Raw genomic sequence first — 19,060 nt, 5'->3', positions numbered from 1 at the left:
AGCGCTGTCCTTGGGAGCCAAAAAATCTTACCGTGTTATAGGTAAAACTGCATTATATCGAACTTGCTTTGATCCGCCGGAGTGCACAGCCCTGCCTCCCCAGATCGCTGCTTTACCACATTATATCCAAATTCATGTTATATCGGGTCATGTTATACTGAGGTAGAGGTGTATGTTGTGCTAAAGATGAGCGTGAACCAAAACCAGGTATCTAAAATAATCCTGATCTTTGCGAGAATTCTAATCCAGATCCTAACTTCAAAGCTGTCTTTATCAGTATAAAGTCCAGAAACAAAATTCTGGATCCATTATACCTCCATACTTGGGGAAAGTTCACATCTAAAACCAGATCTGAATTTTGTACCTTAGGCTGATCTCTGCTTTGACTGTATAGATGATATAATGTCTTTCATCTGAAATTCTGGAAACATTTTACAAAGGCAGATAAATAACCTCATTATGTCCATTTTTCAGATGGGGAAACTAAGGAACCAGAAAGGTGAAGTGACTTGTTCAAGTTTCCATTAAGAACCAGTGGCAAAGTTGACAGTGACAAGTCTTCTGACTCACAGGCATTGCTTTTAATTTCACGAATAGAACTGTACATTGCAGTAAGTCGAGACAATGCTGTTAGTTCAACAGCAGCACCACATATTGGGAAAAAAACAAAACCAAACCCCACAATGATTTCTCTGCTATACGCTTATATCAAGGAGTCACTGAGGCCAATGATTCTTATGTTTGGTGATGCCAGTATGTGCTCCATGCAGTTGACATTTGTAAATGACTATGGAGGGCTAAGCTAAAAGCACTGTACCACTACTAGATTAGAACTTTCAGCTCTCCACATTGTATACTCTATCCAGCATGGAGAATAATGCATGGCTCAATAGTAAATAAAAGGCTGTTACTCTTTCAAAGGGCTGTGATGATGTAAAAAAGAAAAGTACAATCAAGTGGCAATAGACTTGCAAGTATCCAGAATCCTATCTTGCTATTTACAGTTAAGTGGCTGCTTGAAAATAGGTTGCTTCTCTCTTGAGAGTATTACAGGTCCACACTTGTTAAAGAATGCAAGTCACACAGATTCTGTTAGAGACAGAACAGGGCTATTTTTTTCCATATATGGGGCTTAGAATGCCATTACAACATTGCCATTATTCACAAAGAAAAAGTAAGCAGAGATACTCTTATTAAAATACAAAATCTTGTAGTACTGTCATGGTAAGGTTAGGAGTTTAAACACTAAGGCCAGGTCTACACTAAAAATCTTGGTTGACCCAGCTACCTCACTCAGGGGGTGAAAAATTCTGAGCTAAACCCCATAGGTGTCATTTGACTGCTATATTTTTTGGGGGGGAGGGTGCAAAGTACTGGTGTGCCCATGCACACACATGTGCACGCTGTAGCCATGGCTCACTGGCTCTCTCCCCCCACCTGGACTGGATACCTGGGCTGCCGGTGCTGGGGAGTGCGATGGGACAGCTTAACAGGGGAGCCCCAACTGCTGCTGGCTGGTGGTTACTCTGGCACCAGGTGCTGCAGCGATGTCGCTGCTCTGGTGCTGCTGCGGCCGCCTCCCTGCTAGTACTGCTGCCGAGAGGATGCCACATGCCAGACCCGTTTCCCCCCTGCCCATTCCTGTAACCCCTTCCTTTCCCCATCCCCTCCCCTTTCCTCTGCCCATTGTCCTCTGCCCCATTCCCTTCTCTTCCCTCTGCCCCCTCCCACTCCCACTGCTCACTATCGCTTCCCCCCACCCCAACCCTTGCCCTGCCCCCCGGCCGGCACTCTCTATTGTATAGGAAATGGGCCGGCACCAGGACCCAGGAGGAAACATGCTAGGGTGAGGGAGGCACAACATGGGAAGGACAGAGTCCCCACCCCCCCACCAGCAGGCCAAGCAGAGCAAGCCCTGCAGGGCAGCTCAGTGCTCGCAGAAATCAGGGCGGGGGGAGGGAGAGGAAGTGGCACATGACCCTGTGTAACCCCTCCCCACACACCTTGCCTCTGTTTGGGGGGGCAGTGCCCCCAGGCACTCTCCCAAACCATGACCATGCCTAACCCCAGTGTAGACAACAGATGCACCACTGTAGCATTTTAAGAAAGTGTCGACATTGCCTAAGAAATCAGAAAATTAAGGGTCAGATCCTCAGTGGGAGTAAGAAGTTACAGTCTCCATAGTAATGTCAACTCAGTCAAGTTGCATATCCTGCATATTCGAAGACAGTGGTTTTCAACCTTTGTTCCACAGTCCGTAGCAAACTACATCTAAGATTTCCAAAGGGGTCCGCCCTTTCATTCACATTTTTTAGGGGTTCACAAATTTAAAAAGGTTGAAAACCACTGTTTTAAGATATCCATCTAACCTCGTAACACAGTCGTGTAATAAGCAAGATACATCATTTTTTAAAAAGAAGAAAAATTACATAGGTCAGCTCCTTAGCCAGTGCAAATCAACGTAGCTCCATTGATTTCAGTACAGTTTTGTTGATGGATGGTAGTGAGGAGCTGATTCTTTGTGTGGACAGGAGACAGATTCATGTAACCCTGAGAACCTTTTAAAATTGCAACATTAATGGATATTTTGTATTGTAATTATCCTAGTTTTTAAAAGAAAAGGCAAAATTTTCAAAAAGGAAATTGAGAGGTAAAAGAAAGTTACGTAAAGTACATCAAGCACATAACACCTTTAGCTACAAAACAAGCTCTGCACATGCAGAATCTAATCTCCGCAAGAATATGTGCAGTGCTTAAAAATCCTTCAGCAACTGTGTATTAAATGTTTGATAAAATGTAGGCCAAGATTTTCAAGAGTAATTTGTGATTCTGGATGGTCAGCTTGAGCTACCTTACAGGGTATCTATATCTGTTGAGTAGCTGCCCTCTGAAAATCAGATGCCCTTTAAGGGATCTCAAGTTTGGAACTCAAAAATTGAGAGACCGAAAATTGCCCCTTTGAAAATCTAGGCCTTAGAGCACACTCTATGATCTTAAGGTTTTCAACTTTAAAGACTTCAACCTATAAAGATTTACTGTACAAAGGCCAGGTATTTGGTCCAGCTGAGTTGTGCTTGGCACAATACCCAAGGTGTAGAAGAAAAGATGGCTCCAAGCCACCTTTCCACTACCCCAGCCTGGAGCCATCTGGGGGCCATTTCTGCCCCAGAGTAATTCAGAACAGATTAAAGGCTGCTCCTCTGAGCACTGTTGGCACCAATAGTTTCCTAGCACTGTGGTGACTTTTCACTGAAAAGTTAAAACATGGCATTTTCAACTACTCAAAACATGAAATTGGTGAGCAGTAAAACTGTTGAAATTGTACCTCTCAGTGATACCATTTAAAAGATAGGACTGCTGCCATTTACTGTGGAATTAAATGATAATTACTCTGGAAGTGGAATACTGAAAAATACAATAGCTGACATTTAAACCTGTTTGAGCATTTTGCATTTTAAACTGTGATTGAGCCAAAACATTCCACTTTGACTTTAAGTCAACCAACAACTTAAAAAAAAAAGAAAAAGAAAAAAAAAGGACAATATACAGTTAAATTTCCCCTGGATTGTTGACATGGGTCATTACCATATTGACACAGAAAACAGAAGGGATGCTTTCATATCCACCTTCTGATGCAAATACTTTAAAAAAATTTGAACACTAGTGATGTTAACTTTCCTAATATGTTAATACAAAACAAAAACTTACTACCAATGTTGCAAATAATACAACATTTTGCACCATTACCAGTCCACTAGCATTTTCCCACTCATCTTCAAAAACATATGTTTGGCACTGCTGCTTACAATCTGGTCCTGACTTTAGGCTTTTAACAACTAGCTCCTAATTGTCCATATTTATTACTGCATTAATGGGGATTTACAGCTTTGAGTTACCCACTGTGCAGTGAAAGTCTCTTGTTGTTCCACTGCACAAAAACACAGATATCAGATATGAACTTTTGAACTGCTTTGTTTTTCACTGATAACTGACAAATCTAATTAAGATAATGTCTGACGTCTAATAAGAGTCCCAAACAGCCGCCTTTCTCAAGTCAGCCTCTAGCTGCTTTTCTGCATTCTCAAGTCTACAGAACTTTCTGAGTTAGGATTTCCAAATGATTACAGGGTGCTGCTTTTTCTGTTACTGTTGCCCAGCCTTCCCTTTCCTGGTGTTTTTTAGCACGCCCAGTCTGGGCTCATTCATGGTACTTGCTGCTTTGGGTACATCATTTCAGGAGTATTCTTGCCAGTGGAAGGGAGGGGACCTGAACGAGCCTTTTAATTATACAGTTTTGCCTGTATTTCTAACTGCTCCAACTTCTATCAAATATTTATTAAAAAGATAGAAGCTCTTTCCTCTCTCACAGAGACACAGAGGAAACTCATTAGAGTAAGATCTAGGAGAAATTCCACCAGGGACAAAATTATTTGAAAAAAAAATTGTGCACTTTAGACTTAAATTCTGCTGATGAGAGGGAACCAGGAGGGCAAAACAGCTGGTTGAAACCAGCATATAAGTGGAAATGATGACATCTGGAATCACCCTCAACAACTCAGGAATCAAAGGAGAAAATCACTTAGCTGACAAGAGCTCCTGAGAGCCAGTCCCTGGATTAAGTGGCTCTCTCAGTTCTACTACCTGCACCTCCCTCCTTGTCATTGCCCAAACCATGCCTTCCCTTTTCTTTAGTATTGCCACAGCCATCCCTTCACAGGGAATTACTTCCCCCTTACCATACTGCATCTTCTACATATGTCTTCCAAGCTCCACAGGCTAAAGGTCCATTGCCCAAACACCTTTGCATTCCCCTCAGCCAGGATGTTTCTTTTCCTTCCTCAGCCCTATAAACACCTCTCCTCTGTCTTCATCAGCCTCTCTCTCTCACCTCCTTTTTCCCACTCTGTCACTTCCTCACCAGCCCTGTCACTTCTCTTTCTATCCTCTTAAACCTCCTTCCCTTATTTCTCTCCTTGTCTCACCATTCCAAGCTCCTTTCTCTTCCCCTCATACGCTTTCTTATTCCCCATATCCATCCTCAAAGCTTCTCACTCTCCCCTTAACTCATCTGCTTCCCACACATCCCTTCCTGCCCTTCCAAACCTACTCAGTTTACACACCGGTCTCACCAAGCCCTTCATAGCATAACCCAGCTTCTTCCTTTTTATCTTTTTGTAACAAATCTCCCATTTGCTAATGTCTTCTCCACACCCTTCTCTTTAGTGTCATCTTATATCACCTGTGCACTGTATGCCTTAAACAGCAGTGAACATGTGTTATTCATTTAGGAAATGAGTAGCTAGATGATCCACCTTCTGGTTGGGGGGGGGGGGAAGTGTGTAGAGAACAGGACATATATTTAGTCTCCTGTGCATCACATTTGGCTGACAGTCCAGACAGCATAAGTATTCTAAAGAATATTATTTATCCCTGAGCACCCTGGGTATAAGAATTGGCAAGCACACCAGGCCTGTGTTTTATAACACACAAAAGAATAATTAAAACCTGACTTTATTAATAAGTACACTCAATTCCCATTAGAACAAGAGCCTTTCAAATATCCTGCTGTCTATGAAATGTCAAACAGGAAATGAAAGTCACAGATTACTAAATTTTATGACATATATATTGTTTCATAACTAGAAATGTTTATCCCTAAATAGGACAAAATAATTGTAATGATAGGTTTGAACAAAAGGCAGTTAAAGCTTAAAACCTAGATACTGGTTATTGTTACCATAAGTGTAAGGAGGCACTTTATTTTTTATGAGTTCCCTGCACAGTCCAGCTGTATAGAATGTGCCACCCTGACACCATCCAGATATTGATAGCATGAGCTGAACTAAAGGTCCGATGATCAGATACAGAGTATCTGCTGGCCCCTGGATATTTGTACATGGGAACAAGATGTACCCTTTGGAGGAACTGTAGAGGCCCTTTGTGAGTTGGGCCTCCCTTATGTCCTTTTGCAAATCTGAGGCAGCACTGAGATTTTCAAAGCCCAGGGAATTTAAAGACACAACTTCCAGTACAATTAATGAAAGATGCACGTACAAATCACCTAGCTGGCTTTGAAAACAGTCTCAACCCTGGCTAGGATTTGCTAATGGGCCCAAAGGAGGCCCAGATCCCAATGAGATTTAAGTGCCTTAGGCTATGTCTACACTACAGCCTACGTAGGCATAATTTATGTAGCTCAAGGGGCAACATAAGTTACACCAACATAAGTGTTCGTAGATTGTCTTCCCCAGATGTGCTGCAGCAGCACAGCTGCATTGGGACGGCTACGCCACTGCAGCACTGTATGCGTAGACATGGCCTCACTCCCCCTTTGAAAAGTCCAGCCCCTATACTTTAGTCTCACATTCTGAATGGAGCATCAAGTGGAAACTTAGTCAAACACATGCTACTTTCCTGAGGCGATCCCCAAGGATTTTCAACCAAAAAAGCACAAAAAGGGTGCTAGTGTTTGAGGGGATGTCACAGAGATGAGAAGTTTCTACAAATGTCCATTTTAATGGGGGGAGAGGGGTCTGTCTTGACTAATAGCCTTTCAAGGCCTTGGTAGAGGATTTATGGACACTCCTTGTGCAAAATATTGTCTCAAGGGGTGTTTTGTCCTTAGAAAAGTTCTTATCTTTGATGACACGGTAGAAAAAAAGGCAAAATGTTCTATCAATATAGACATCCCCTTATTAAAGGAGCCTCTTTCACTGATACAGTGCCATTCCAACAGGCTCATGGTTCCAGGGAAGACTGCATTAGTTTCCCATTTGTGTCAAAGGAACGCAAGAGAGCATTAGCCATTACGATTGCAAAAGTTAGGTTAGGCCCCTGGTGTGCTGAAACCATTGCCTCTCATGACAACTAATGTTGTTTTGTTGTTTCCTAATACTCCCCACTCTAAGTATAAAACAGGAGACAGAGCAATTGTAAACTCTTTGGGGCAGAGGCCATCTTTCTGTTCTGTTTGGACAGCGCCTACTGCAGTGGGGTCCTGGTCTATTACTAGAGATCCTAGGCAGTCCTGCAATAATAAAAAGTAAAGAGAATCCAGGCAGCTCATGAAAACAAGCCAAGGGCTGTTTTCTTTAGGCTCCAGTCTGACCTGCTAATGGATGTGTCAATGGATTAAAACAACATATGCCATTAATGCTTTCTGGGGCTTCATTTAGGGAGCAGTACATTCACATAGAGACATTCCATCTGGATTGCTCTGTTCCTTTGTAAAGAATAATCAGAGATTTCAGGAGCAATCATATATTTATCTGTATCATTCACCCCTTCCTGCTATTGTATCCTCCAGGAAACAGAAAAAATTATGATGAGCGGGTAGACATTGAGTCACACAATCACCAGAATAGAGAGCAGAATAACAGCTCTTTGACCAGCAGAGAGTATCCCACTCATCTTTCTAAACTATAATTAAGGCTGCGAGTCTGTTACGGATGTTGCAGAAATCACAGATTCCGTGACTTTCAAGGACCTCCAGAACTTCTGCAGCAGCCGGCGTGACTGGCTACCTGAGCAGCTCGAGAGGCCCCTGGGCCAACCGCACCCACTGCTGCTGGGGCATTCTTGGACACACACACACACACACACCCCGCATCGTCCCCCCTCCAGCAGCAGCGGCAGTCCCGGGTCGCCCACCACCAGCACCAGTGGGGATGCCAGGCCACATGCTGCAACACCCCAGGCCCAGCAGTGGTCCCAGGCTGTGCGTCGCTGCTGCCACCCCCACCCCAGCCCTGCAGTGCCACCGGCCACCCCCTGCCACAGAACAGCCAAGATTTAGTCAGGGGTATATAGTACAAGTCATGGACCATGATTTTTTGTTAACTGCCCGTGACCTGTCCATGACTTTTACTAAAAATATCCATTACTAAATATTAGTCTTAACTATAAGACTAAGATTATATAAATCTTTACATAAATTTTCAGATAATCTAATGCCGTTATACAGTGACCTGAATTAAAAGGGCCATAATCAAGGGAAATATTGTCTCACTTTAAAATGGCCAAGACCACATGTCACCATTCTGCTTCGAGTGATGGTCCCTGTGTGTCTTCCACACACAGGTGCACAGTCACACCATGCACCTGAGTCCAGAAGTGTTTCTTAGCAGTGTCCATTGACCCACATGAGCATAGTACGTCTTCTCATGCTCCCAGACGAGGATATAAGAGGTAATGTGGGTCAACATCTCTCCAGTTCCCTCTTACCACCACGTGGCCTGAGTCGGAACCCCCAGTTCCTTCGTGCTCTTAGTTTCTAAGAGAGTGAATCACTTCTGCTTTGTTGTAAATCATTGTGAATAGTTTTTATAGTGCTAGTTAGATAATTTAGTATCGTTAGTGTGTAGTTCTTCTTTCCCCTGACTGGGGCCTGTACTTCCCCCGCCAGGGACTGTGCCCCTGATTCCGGGCTTCAAAAGCCGTTTCCTGCCCGCGCGCCTTCTCTGTGAGTGACAAGCACCAGTGGTGCCTCTACTGCCTGAGCGAGGTACACATGGCGGCTCGCTGTACCATTTGCAAATCCTTCCCGCCTTAGACCCGGGAAGCCCACAAGCTCCACCTTCATAAATATCTGATGGAGGAAGCGATGAGACCCAGGGTGCACCCCAATCCAGGCCCCAGAGACAGCCCTGTACAGTGGCCATCACCAGCAGTGAGTGCCACTCCAAGCACCGCACATGTCCCAGCAGGAGAGAAGAAAAACACTCACAGGCACAAGAGCAGATCCCCACTGCAGACTGCTCCCAAGCACAGCATTTCCTCCCCGAGACGTACCAGGTCTGGTGAGATGTCACACGCAGATCCGGCCGGACCAGCACCCAAGATTCCCCGCATGGAGGGTCAGGCCAGGTACAAATGGGATGTGATAGTACAGACGGTGACCTAGGCACCCAAGCATTGCCAGGACCCTCCAGCATCTCTGCATGTACACCATGGATCCCTGGATGCTCAGAAGCATTTCTGTTGGCAGAAGAGTTAATCCTCCCCTACCTGCAGTCTCCCCTCTTATTCAGCCCCCTGCTCAACCACGGCATCCCACCCCCAAAGTATGAACCCCTTCTGCTGTTCCAAGAAAAGCCCATATGTCTGCCACACAGCAGCCCTCTGGTACTGATGGTCCCCGCCTTGCCAGCACCATATTCAGAGTCCAAGGAGTTCTCGGAACCGAAACCCTCCTTCTCCCCGATGTCATGTCAGAGTCCAGATGTACACCCTACCCTCCGGCATATGACCCAACAACAGAGGCCTGGTACCGCTTCCCATGGGGCCCAACACATCTGAGGCACCCTTCCTTTTGGCCATACAGGGGACCCTGGGATCCCTACCACAGACACCATCTCAGGCATCCTATCGGCCATCCCCTGCACACCCACCAGTGCTGTCAGTGTACGAAGAAAAGGGAGACATAGAACTAGTACCACCGGCTATGCTAGTCCCAACTGGAATACCCTCCTCACTGGACGAGGCAATCATCCTCTTCCCACTCTCTGCTGGACCACCGCCGCCAATACCAGGACTTGCTGCAGAGAGTAGTGACAGACCTAGGAATCCCGTTGGAAGAGGTTCAGGACCCACAACATCAACTCCTGGACCTCTTCCAACCTCAGGGGCCACCTAGGGTAGCCCTACCCATTAGTGAGGCCATCACGAGCAATGTGGCACACCCCTGCCTCATGTGCCCCCACATCTAAGCAGGCAGAGAGGAGAGAAGATATTTTGTGCCTGCTAAAGCAGCCAATTTTCTTTTCACTCATCCACCCCCTAGCTCCATGGCTGTCCAAGAGGCTGTGGAACTGGCACGGCAGCAACTACAATAATCTACTCCTCTGAACAATGCAGCTAAGAGACTGGACCTGCTGGGGCAGGAAGGTCAGTTCTTCTGTGGGACTACAATTCTGCATTGCCAGCTACCAGGCTCTGCTAGCCAAGTATGACTTTAACAACTACAACAGGCTACCAGAGTTCAAGGACAAGCTGCTACCAGGGTATCATCAGTGATTCCAGGCACTGCTGGACACAGGGAACTGGTCACCCCATGTGGGCCTTCAGGCAGCTGTGGATGTGGCCAGCGCATCCTCTCACTCTCTAGTGACCGGAATCATTATGTGAAGAGACTCGTGGCTACAATCGTCCAGCTTCCCCAGGGGAGGTCCAAAATACAATTGAGGTCCTCCTTTTTGACAAGCACAAGCTGTTTGACAATAAGACAGAATAAGTCCCTCCACTCGCTGAAGGACTCCAGAGCCACACTATGATCTTCTTCCCCTGCTCATACACTCCCTACCTCGCCTACCACTACTGGCAGCAGGAGCCCCCATATCAAAGACACCGATCACAGTGGCCTTGCATCCCTGCCTCTTTCACAACCACCTCCTCGACCCTCTTCCAGCAGCAGAACACACCTCAGTTTTGACGATGCCTCCCACAGCCCAGAGGTGTTCAGCCTAGGGAGGGAGGAAGCAGCAGGGTGGCTGGCTGTATTATCATAGCACCTGGGAGTCTCAGTCATGGACCAGGACCCCATTGTGTTAGGTGCTGGCTGCCGGCTGAGCTCCTCCCCCACCACATGGGGCTGCTTCGCCTTCTCTGCTGCTGGAGTCCCACACATTGCCTTTGCCTCCAAACCCTGACTCATCTTGGCAGATGGTCTGCAAAGCAGGCAGCAGCCCTGGGACTGCAGCAGCAGAGAAGGCAAAGCAGCCCCACATGGTGGGTGAGGAGCTCAGCCGGCAGCCAGCTACTCTGCTGCTTCCTCCTTCCCCCAGGCTGCAGGGACACAGGGAGAGTGCATCAAGAACCACGGGACGCTTCAAGCCACGTACCTATGGGACACCAAGAATTCCCTGGCCGATGTGCTCAGCGGGATTCTGTACCTCAATCACAAGTGAGAGCTACATGACACCACACTCCTGTACCTCTTCGCGAAGTGGGGCATTCCCCAATTTCTTTGCTACTCACAAGAACCAAAAGCTGCCCCTCTATTGCTCCAGAGGTGCTTTAGAGGAGGACTATCAGAGCGATGCTCTCCTTCTCCCCTGGACTGGCAACCTCTGCTACACCTTTCCCTCCATTCCCCTCCTGCCACAGGTGCTATGAAAGATTCACCAGGACAGAACCACCATTATATTCATAGCCCCAATCTGGCCCTGTCAGTTCTGGTTCACAGACTTCCTCACACTGTCTGCCTGCACACCATTCCACCTCTGCACACTCCCAGATCTGTTCACACAAGATTGGGGGAGACTCTGTCATCCCAATCCTGGCCCTCTTCACCTCACACCCAGGTATTTGGATGGGTGTCAAGCATAGATGGTGCATGTTCTACCTCGGTTTGACAAGTCTTTACCCAAAGCAGCAGAGAATCCACCAGAGCCTACTACTGAGCTAAATGGAGACGCTTCACAGCATGGGCCCACTGCCACCACCACCACTCACTGAGCACGGTGTCTAGTCCACTTGTTCTCAACTATCTCCTCACCCTCAAGATGTCGAACCTGGACCTCAACTCTATTAGAATGCAGCCTTTCTTCCTCTTATGGACAGCTCCATCCCACCACTATCAGTTTCATGAAATGGTACTGAAGCCCATGCAACCATGGGATCATAATCTTGTTCTCTCTGCCCTCACAAAGCCACCCTTTGAGCCGCTAGCAGCATGCACATTCTCCCAGCTCTCGATGAAAGTGACTTTCTTAGTAGCCATTACTTCACCCAGACGAGTCAGTGAAGTCACAGCTATGATGGCAGACTCCCACTACACAATATTCCACAAGGACAAGGTGGCCTTATGGCTGCCCCTTAAATTCCTCCCAAAAGTGGTGTCTGAATTCCACCTAAATCAGTGCATACACCTGTTAGTTTTCCACCCACCTCCCCCTACTGACAGAGCCTTGCACTCCCTCCATGTCCATCATGCACTGGTGTTCTACTTCCACAAGATTCAACCCTTTTGCACATCACTGAAACTATTTGTGGTCATCATGAATGGTCCAGAGGTCAAGCCCTTTCATCCTAATGCATTTCCAAATGGGTCTCAGGTACATCCGTGAATTCTACAACTAGGGTTGTTGATTAATCACCATTAACTCACGCGATTAACTCAAAAAATTAATTGCAATTTAAAAAATGAATCGCGATTAATCGTGGTTTTAATCGCACTGTTAAACAATAGAATATCAATTTAAATTTATTAAATATTTTGGATGTTTTTCTACATTTTCATATATAGTATTCTGTGTTATAATTGAAACCAAAGTGTATATTATTTTTTATTACAAATATTTGGACTGTAAAAATGATAAACAAAAGAAATAGTATTTTTCAATTCACCTCATACAAGTACTGTAGTGCAATCTCTTTGTCGTGAAAGTGCAACTTACAAATGTAGATTTTTTTGTTACATAACTGCACTCAAAACCAAAACAAAGTAAAACTTCAGAGCCTATAAGTCCACTCAGTCCCACTTCTTATTCAGCCAATCGCTAAGACAAACAAGTTTGTTTACATTTATAGGAGATAATACTGTCCTCTTCTTATGTACAATGTCACCAGAAAGAGAGAACAGGCATTTGCATAGCACTTTTGTAGCTGGGATTGCAAGATATTTACGTGCCAGATATGCTAAACATTTGCATGTCCCTTCATCCTTCAGCCACCATTCCAGAGGACATGCGTCCATGTTGATGATGCTTGTTAAAAAAATAATGCATTAATTAAATTTGGGACTGAACTCCTTGGGGGAGAATTGTATGTCTCCTGCTCTGTTTTACCCACATTCCGCCATATATTTCATGTTATAGCAGTCTCAGATGATGACTCAGCACGTTGTTCATTTTAAGAACACTTTCTCTGCAGATTTGACAAAATGCAAAGAAGGTACCAATGTGAGATTTCTAAAGATAACTACAGCACTCAACCCAAGGTTTAAGAATCTGAAGTGCCTTCCAAAATCTGAGAGGGACGAGGTGTGGAGAATGCTTTTAGAAGTCTTAAAAGAGCAACACTTTGATGCAGAAACTACAGAACCTGAACCACCAGAAAGAAAATCAACCTTCTGCTGGTGGCCTCTGACTCAGATAATGAAAATGAACATGCGTCGGTCTGCACTGCTTTGGATTGTTATCGAGCAGAACCCATCATCAGCATGGACGCATGTCCCCTGGAATGGTGGTTGAAGCATGAAGGGACATATGAATCTTTAGCACATCTGGCACGCAAATATCTTGTAATGCCTGTTACAATGGTGCCATGAGAACGCCTGTTCTCACTTTCAGGTGACATTAGAATCATAGAACTGGAAGGAACCTTAAGAAGTCATCTAGTCCAATCCCTGCACTCGTGGCAGGACTAAGTATTATCTAGCCCAATCCTGACAGGTGTTTGTCCAGCCTGCTATTAAAAATCTCCAATGATGGAGATTCCACAACTTCCCTAGGCAATTTATTCCAGTGCTTAAGCACCCTGACAGTTAGGAAGTTTTTCCTAATGTCCAACCTAAACCTCCCTTGCTGCAGTTTAAGCAACATTGTAAACAAGAAGCAGGCATCACTATGTCCTGCAAACGTAAACAAACTTGTTTGTCTGAGCAATTGGCTGAAGAAGAAGTAGGACTGAGTGGACTAACAGGCTCTAAAATTTTACATTGTTTTATTTTTGAATGCAGCTTTTTGTACATAATTCTACATTTGTAAATTCAACTTTCATGATAAAGAGATTGCACTACAGTATTTGTAGCAGGTGAATTGAAATATACTATTTCTTTTGGTTTCTTTACAGTGCAAATACTTGTAATAAAAAATAAAGTGAGCACTGTACACTTTGTATTCTGTGTTGTAATCAAAATCAATATATTTGAAAATGTAGAAAACATCCAAAAATATTTGAAGAAATGGTATTCTATTATTAACAGCGTGATTAATCATTTGATTAATCACAATTAATTTTTTTAATCGTTTGACAGCCCTAGCTACAACTAATCCAACATACCCCCATCTGATAGAGTCATGGCGCACTCTACACAAGCACAGGCCACAACATCAGCCTCACTGGTGGACATATCCTGGCAAGACATTTCTCATGCAGCAACGTGGTGCTCCGTCCACATATTCATGACACACTATACCATCACATGAGCAGCAGCAAGACACATCCCATGGGCCAGGCTGTACTGCAGACCACACATCCATTGGAATCCTCGAGCCACCCGCGTGTGGAATACACATAGAGACCATCAGTCAAAAAAGAAGAAGAGGTTATCTACCTGTAACTGGAGGTTCTTCCAGATGTGTGGTCCCTATCTGTATTCCACTACCTGCCCTCCATCTCCTCCACTGAGGACTGCATTCCATTACAGTATGAGGGAGACTGGAGAGGTGTCAATCTGCACAACCTCTTATATCCTCAGCTGAGGAGACACACAACACACGTGCGGGTCAACGGACACTGTTAAGAAACACTTCCGGATTCAGGCACATAGCAGGCATGTGCACCCACATGTGGAAAACAGATAGGGATCACACATCTCAAAGAACCTCCAGTTACAGGAAGTAACCTTCTCTTCTCTGTGGAAATAATTACTTGCCATTAAAGCAGTGCAAATCACATAGGAACTTTGCCTCAGTGACCAAAATTAATGCACATGAACACTATATATTTCCACCACAGCTTGGCATTCTCTCTCTCAATATACCTATAACATACCTTACGTGTGTGTGTGGGTGGGTGGGTGTGAGTGTGGGTGGGTGATTATGTATATTTTATAGACACACACCTATAGTTCAGAATGTAGGCTGGCTGCTTATCAAATTCCAGCCTAGCCATTTATTGATGTCTATTTTTTCCCTCCAGCATTATAACGATATAAAAAATTGCAAGGTTCTTTCCTTCAGACTGTGCATTAAATTGCAACAAAGCACTCAGAGTATCCTTACCTGCACAGTGCTGCTCAGGTTTCCATTGGACTTTCACCCCTTCTCTCTGACAGGTTCGGGCATAGGCAAGGAATGACTCACAGTAGCAATTTTTATGAACTGGACACTCACACATATCTGTTACACAGGACCTGAAAAAAAACAGCAGAAACAAACAAGAAATAAAAGTTTTGACAAAGAGCCCTCGAAGTCTGGAATTTTTTTTTTTATGTAATCATATACAGTTTAATGCTGCAATAACCTGTGCTGGAGAAATCGCAAACACATTGAACACTTTTTACTCCCAAATCCACATAGAGGGTCTATCCTCTGCAGTTCTGCTATATTCTGTTCTATATGCTCAGCGCTCCCAATTACATCAAGGTCCTACCACGAAGTCATATCAAAGTAGAGAGCCCAGAACATGAGAGTCAAGAACTGCCATGCAATGAGGATCAAAGGTTGTACGCTGCAGTTATGGAGCAAGACAAAGACAATTTGTAGCAAATACAATTTTGTCTTAATAAAGGCTCCATCTTGGCTTTCCTGAAGAACATCTATTGCAACAACATTTAAGATTAATTCCCGGATTTAAGAGTGTTATAAGGCGCAATGAAGACACGCAGTTACTATGCTATGAAGTCCTCAGGGTTCACGATACAACTAGAGCGTAGCAAAAATTTTCAGTGGAATAGGAAAGTCACTGAAAAATGCAATTATGGGACGACAAAAGCTATTCATTAATTTGGCTCAAATTTGGCAAATATTTTTGGCCAAATAAATTAAAATTAAAATTTTTGAAAAATGTTAAAATATTTAATTTTGACTTTTTTTATTTTTCATTTTGAAATGTTTTGTTTTGAAATTTAGCTAGAGTTGGTTTTTAAAGAGATTTACATGTACAAGCATCTCAAAAATGTTCCAGTGAGAAAAATTGGAAAATGTTAGTTTTGGCTTGAAACAAATCAATTTTTTTTTCTGGATTTTTCAGGTCGGCCACCAAACCCTAACAAAACACGAAAAAAAACAAACAACCAACCAAAAACAAAAAGCCACAAACTCCCCAAGAACCAATTATTCATTCAGCTCTCAATTTAACCATCTTACTTCACTGAATAATCATAAAACACAGCAGTAAGTAAATCTGCTACTGCACATGTTTGTATACAAAATTAGCTCATCTAGAACGTGTCAATTTGGCACAAGCTGAAAATACGAGAACTGATAAGAGGCAATGGATTTGCAAAGTTTGCTGTTTGTGTATGCTTTAAATTGTTGAAGTGTGCTGGAAACATTAAGGAACGGATTTTCAGAGGTGCTGAGCATCCATAACTCTCAGTGAAGTCAGTGGGAGCCTGTGGTAGTGCTCAGCTTTCTGAAAATATTTTCCCGTTTTAGTATTCACATTCATCTCCTATTTTGTTCACGTATGATTAAAGCTACATTTTAGTCACGGGTATTTTTAGTAAAACTCATGGACAGGTCACAGGCCGTAAACAAAAATTCACAGGCCCGTGACCTGTCTATGACTTTTACTAAAAATACCCACCGTGTCTAAAACTTGGGCAGGATTGCTCAGGGGTGGGCGGTCCGGGGGTGCTGCAGGTGCTGGGGGAGGTGACCCGGGACCCCTGCTGGTACTGGGGGAGGGGCTGGTGGGGCGTCCTACTGGCTCTGTCCCTGCAGCTACTAGATGATGGAGGCACGGGCCAGGGCAGGGGCTCCTCCGCTGCTCCCCCCACAAGCACCGGCTGCCACAACTTCCATTAACTGGGAACTGCAGCCAATGGGAGCTGCGGGGGCAGGGCCTGCGCACATGGGCAGCGTGTGGCATGGAGACCCCCCCACCCCTCCGCCTCCTAGGAGTTGCAGGGTGGCCCCCCTCCCCAGGTAAGCACCCTCCCCGTGCTCCCAAACCCCTTCCCTAGCCCTGAGCCCCCTCCCACTGCTGCTTCTGGCAACCCCTGGGCCAGCACCAGCCGCTGCAGAAGTCATGGAGGTCACAGAATCCGTGACTTCCGTGTCCTCCATGACAGACTCGCAGCCTTACATATGATTCACTGAACAAGTTCCCCTTGATGAGTATTGTCCTACCACAGCAGGCCTGCAAATCTTCATTGACATCCGAAAGCAGTGCTCTGAATGCATCAGGCTCTGTTACCGAACATAAGTGGTTCCATATTCCTCATATCATTTAGGAGGTATATATCTAGGCTTGCCAACTTTCTAATATCTGAAAACTGGACACTACAGCAGTGGCTCAGGAACCTCCCTCTGCCTCTCCCTAAAGCCACACCCCTGCCCACTGCTCTCTCCCCATCTCTGTCACATGCTGCTTCCCTCTCCCCCTTCCTTGTGGCTTGATCCTCTCCACCTCCCTCGTCTCCCTCACCAGCTGAGCTCCCTCTGCTCCAGGGCTGGGTCGGGAGATGCAGCCCCTGAAGCGGAGCCTGCCCACCCACAAGATGCAGGTTGGAAGTGGCCCTGGCTGAGCAGGGGCTGTTGTGGGTTGATGACCCTGCACCTCCCTCCCCACCCGCGGTAACCAGACTTTTGGTATCTGGTCAGTGCATCTGACTGGAACTGCACAGATCCCCTTTTGACCAGACTTTCCATTCGAAAACCGAACACACGGCAACCAATGTACCTCATTTCACAAAGCAGATTCCTGACGTGCTATCACGGGAAATTACTGTTGCAAAGAGTCTGTTGTATTCCCTGCAGACCAATTAAGATATCAAGATAGTTTTATTCTCTCCTAGGCATCCTGTTATCCTCAACTAACCTTGCCTTATCAACTTTTACTATTATGTATAATTCTTCATACAATTATTATTGGTATCCAAGGTGTTGGGGAGTGGGGGAGGTGGGATCATGCTTGCTTATGGGAGGCTGGCTGTTTGCCTGCTGAGTTCCCATCTTGGGACTTATAAAATGTAACATTTTAGTCACTTCATCTGGTTTTGAGAACACAAAAAAATCACAGAGCTTCCTGCTGTGAGAGTTTCTGGCCACAGAGATGAATGCCAGTTCCAACACCAAGCCAGATCAGTTGCCTTAAGTTAAAGATAAGTCTCCAGGCACAAAACTTAATGTGTCTAGAAGAGCCAAACCCAAAACTCCAGTTTCAAACATCCATAGACCTTGGACTAATTTGGATCCAGATCCAAACAGCTCTAGTTCTTAGCCATTCCTTTCTGCCTGGATAAGGATCAAGCCTGGTATGGGTAGCATTAAATATTCCCTAAGAAAGATAACACACCAGCATCAGAATGAACAGTTCTCTAATTTACTCCATTCTTTTTGGCTTCAAGTTATTTCTATTTCCATGAGTTGTATAATCCTGAGAATAGCTGATGGGCCCAATCCTCTGGTTTGGCTGAGGTACAATCACGCAGGGCCCAGCACCAAGGGGTAGGTGTCTTCTTGTTGCTTTAATTAATTAATTATTACTCTTGATAATTTTTCTACTTATTTAACAAAACTAAAAGTAAACAAAACTGTATAAAAGTAAATATTCATCTATCATCAAAATAGAGACACTTTTTTCTAATGAGATTCTTTATTAACAAAATTAATAAATTAATATTAAAATTGTTTACAAAAATCACTTCTGAAGCTACAAGCGAGAAAGTATTTGATACATTAGATAGCAAAATACAGTCGCTGCTTCCCTCTCGTGGTCCAAGATGGGAACTCCAGGCAATCCCTTTGTGTGATTGAAAGGGCAGCTTTTTGGGAGAACTTCCTCAGGCAAAAGATGCTTGTTTGCTGAGGGCCGAATGATTGAGAGAAAATAGGGTAAGTACTCTGGGTCAGTTTTAAAAAAAATGTTTTTCTTATTTGTCAGTAAAATCCTTAATTTCAACCTTATTAGATTCCCATTGGGAGTTTGTGGTTTTGTTTGTTTTAGTTATTGAAACTTCCCCTGCCACACAAGTAGCATACCTCCACTCCCTGCCCAGAAAAAAAATGGTAGATTCTTAAGTGCAATTTACAAGTTCTAATGGTGATCAGTGTAAAAAAAATTTTTTTTGTGATGTAGGTACTGTTTTTTGTTTTCTTTTTTTCAATTTTTCTGCTGAGCTATTTCCTGCACTCCAGTGAATAGCTAATTTCAAAGTTCTGCTCACCAC

At 44.5% G+C, this 19,060-nt stretch overlaps 1 protein-coding gene across 1 annotated transcript in view; it reads right to left on the bottom strand.

Annotated features, from left to right (window-relative positions):
* The window catches only part of BMPER (BMP binding endothelial regulator), a 215,892-nt gene that overhangs the window by 1,605 nt on the left and 195,227 nt on the right, over positions 1–19,060 (bottom strand). Inside the window, exon 14 of the mRNA XM_039527768.1 lies at positions 14,946–15,076. Coding sequence (XP_039383702.1) covers positions 14,946–15,076 — 131 coding nt within the window. The remainder of the gene's footprint in view (positions 1–14,945; positions 15,077–19,060) is intronic.

This window comes from Mauremys reevesii, linkage group 2 (assembly GCF_016161935.1).
Source record: "Mauremys reevesii isolate NIE-2019 linkage group 2, ASM1616193v1, whole genome shotgun sequence".
In the NCBI taxonomy this organism is placed as follows: Eukaryota; Metazoa; Chordata; order Testudines; family Geoemydidae; genus Mauremys; species Mauremys reevesii.
This window is presented reverse-complemented; position numbering and strand designations above follow the sequence as displayed.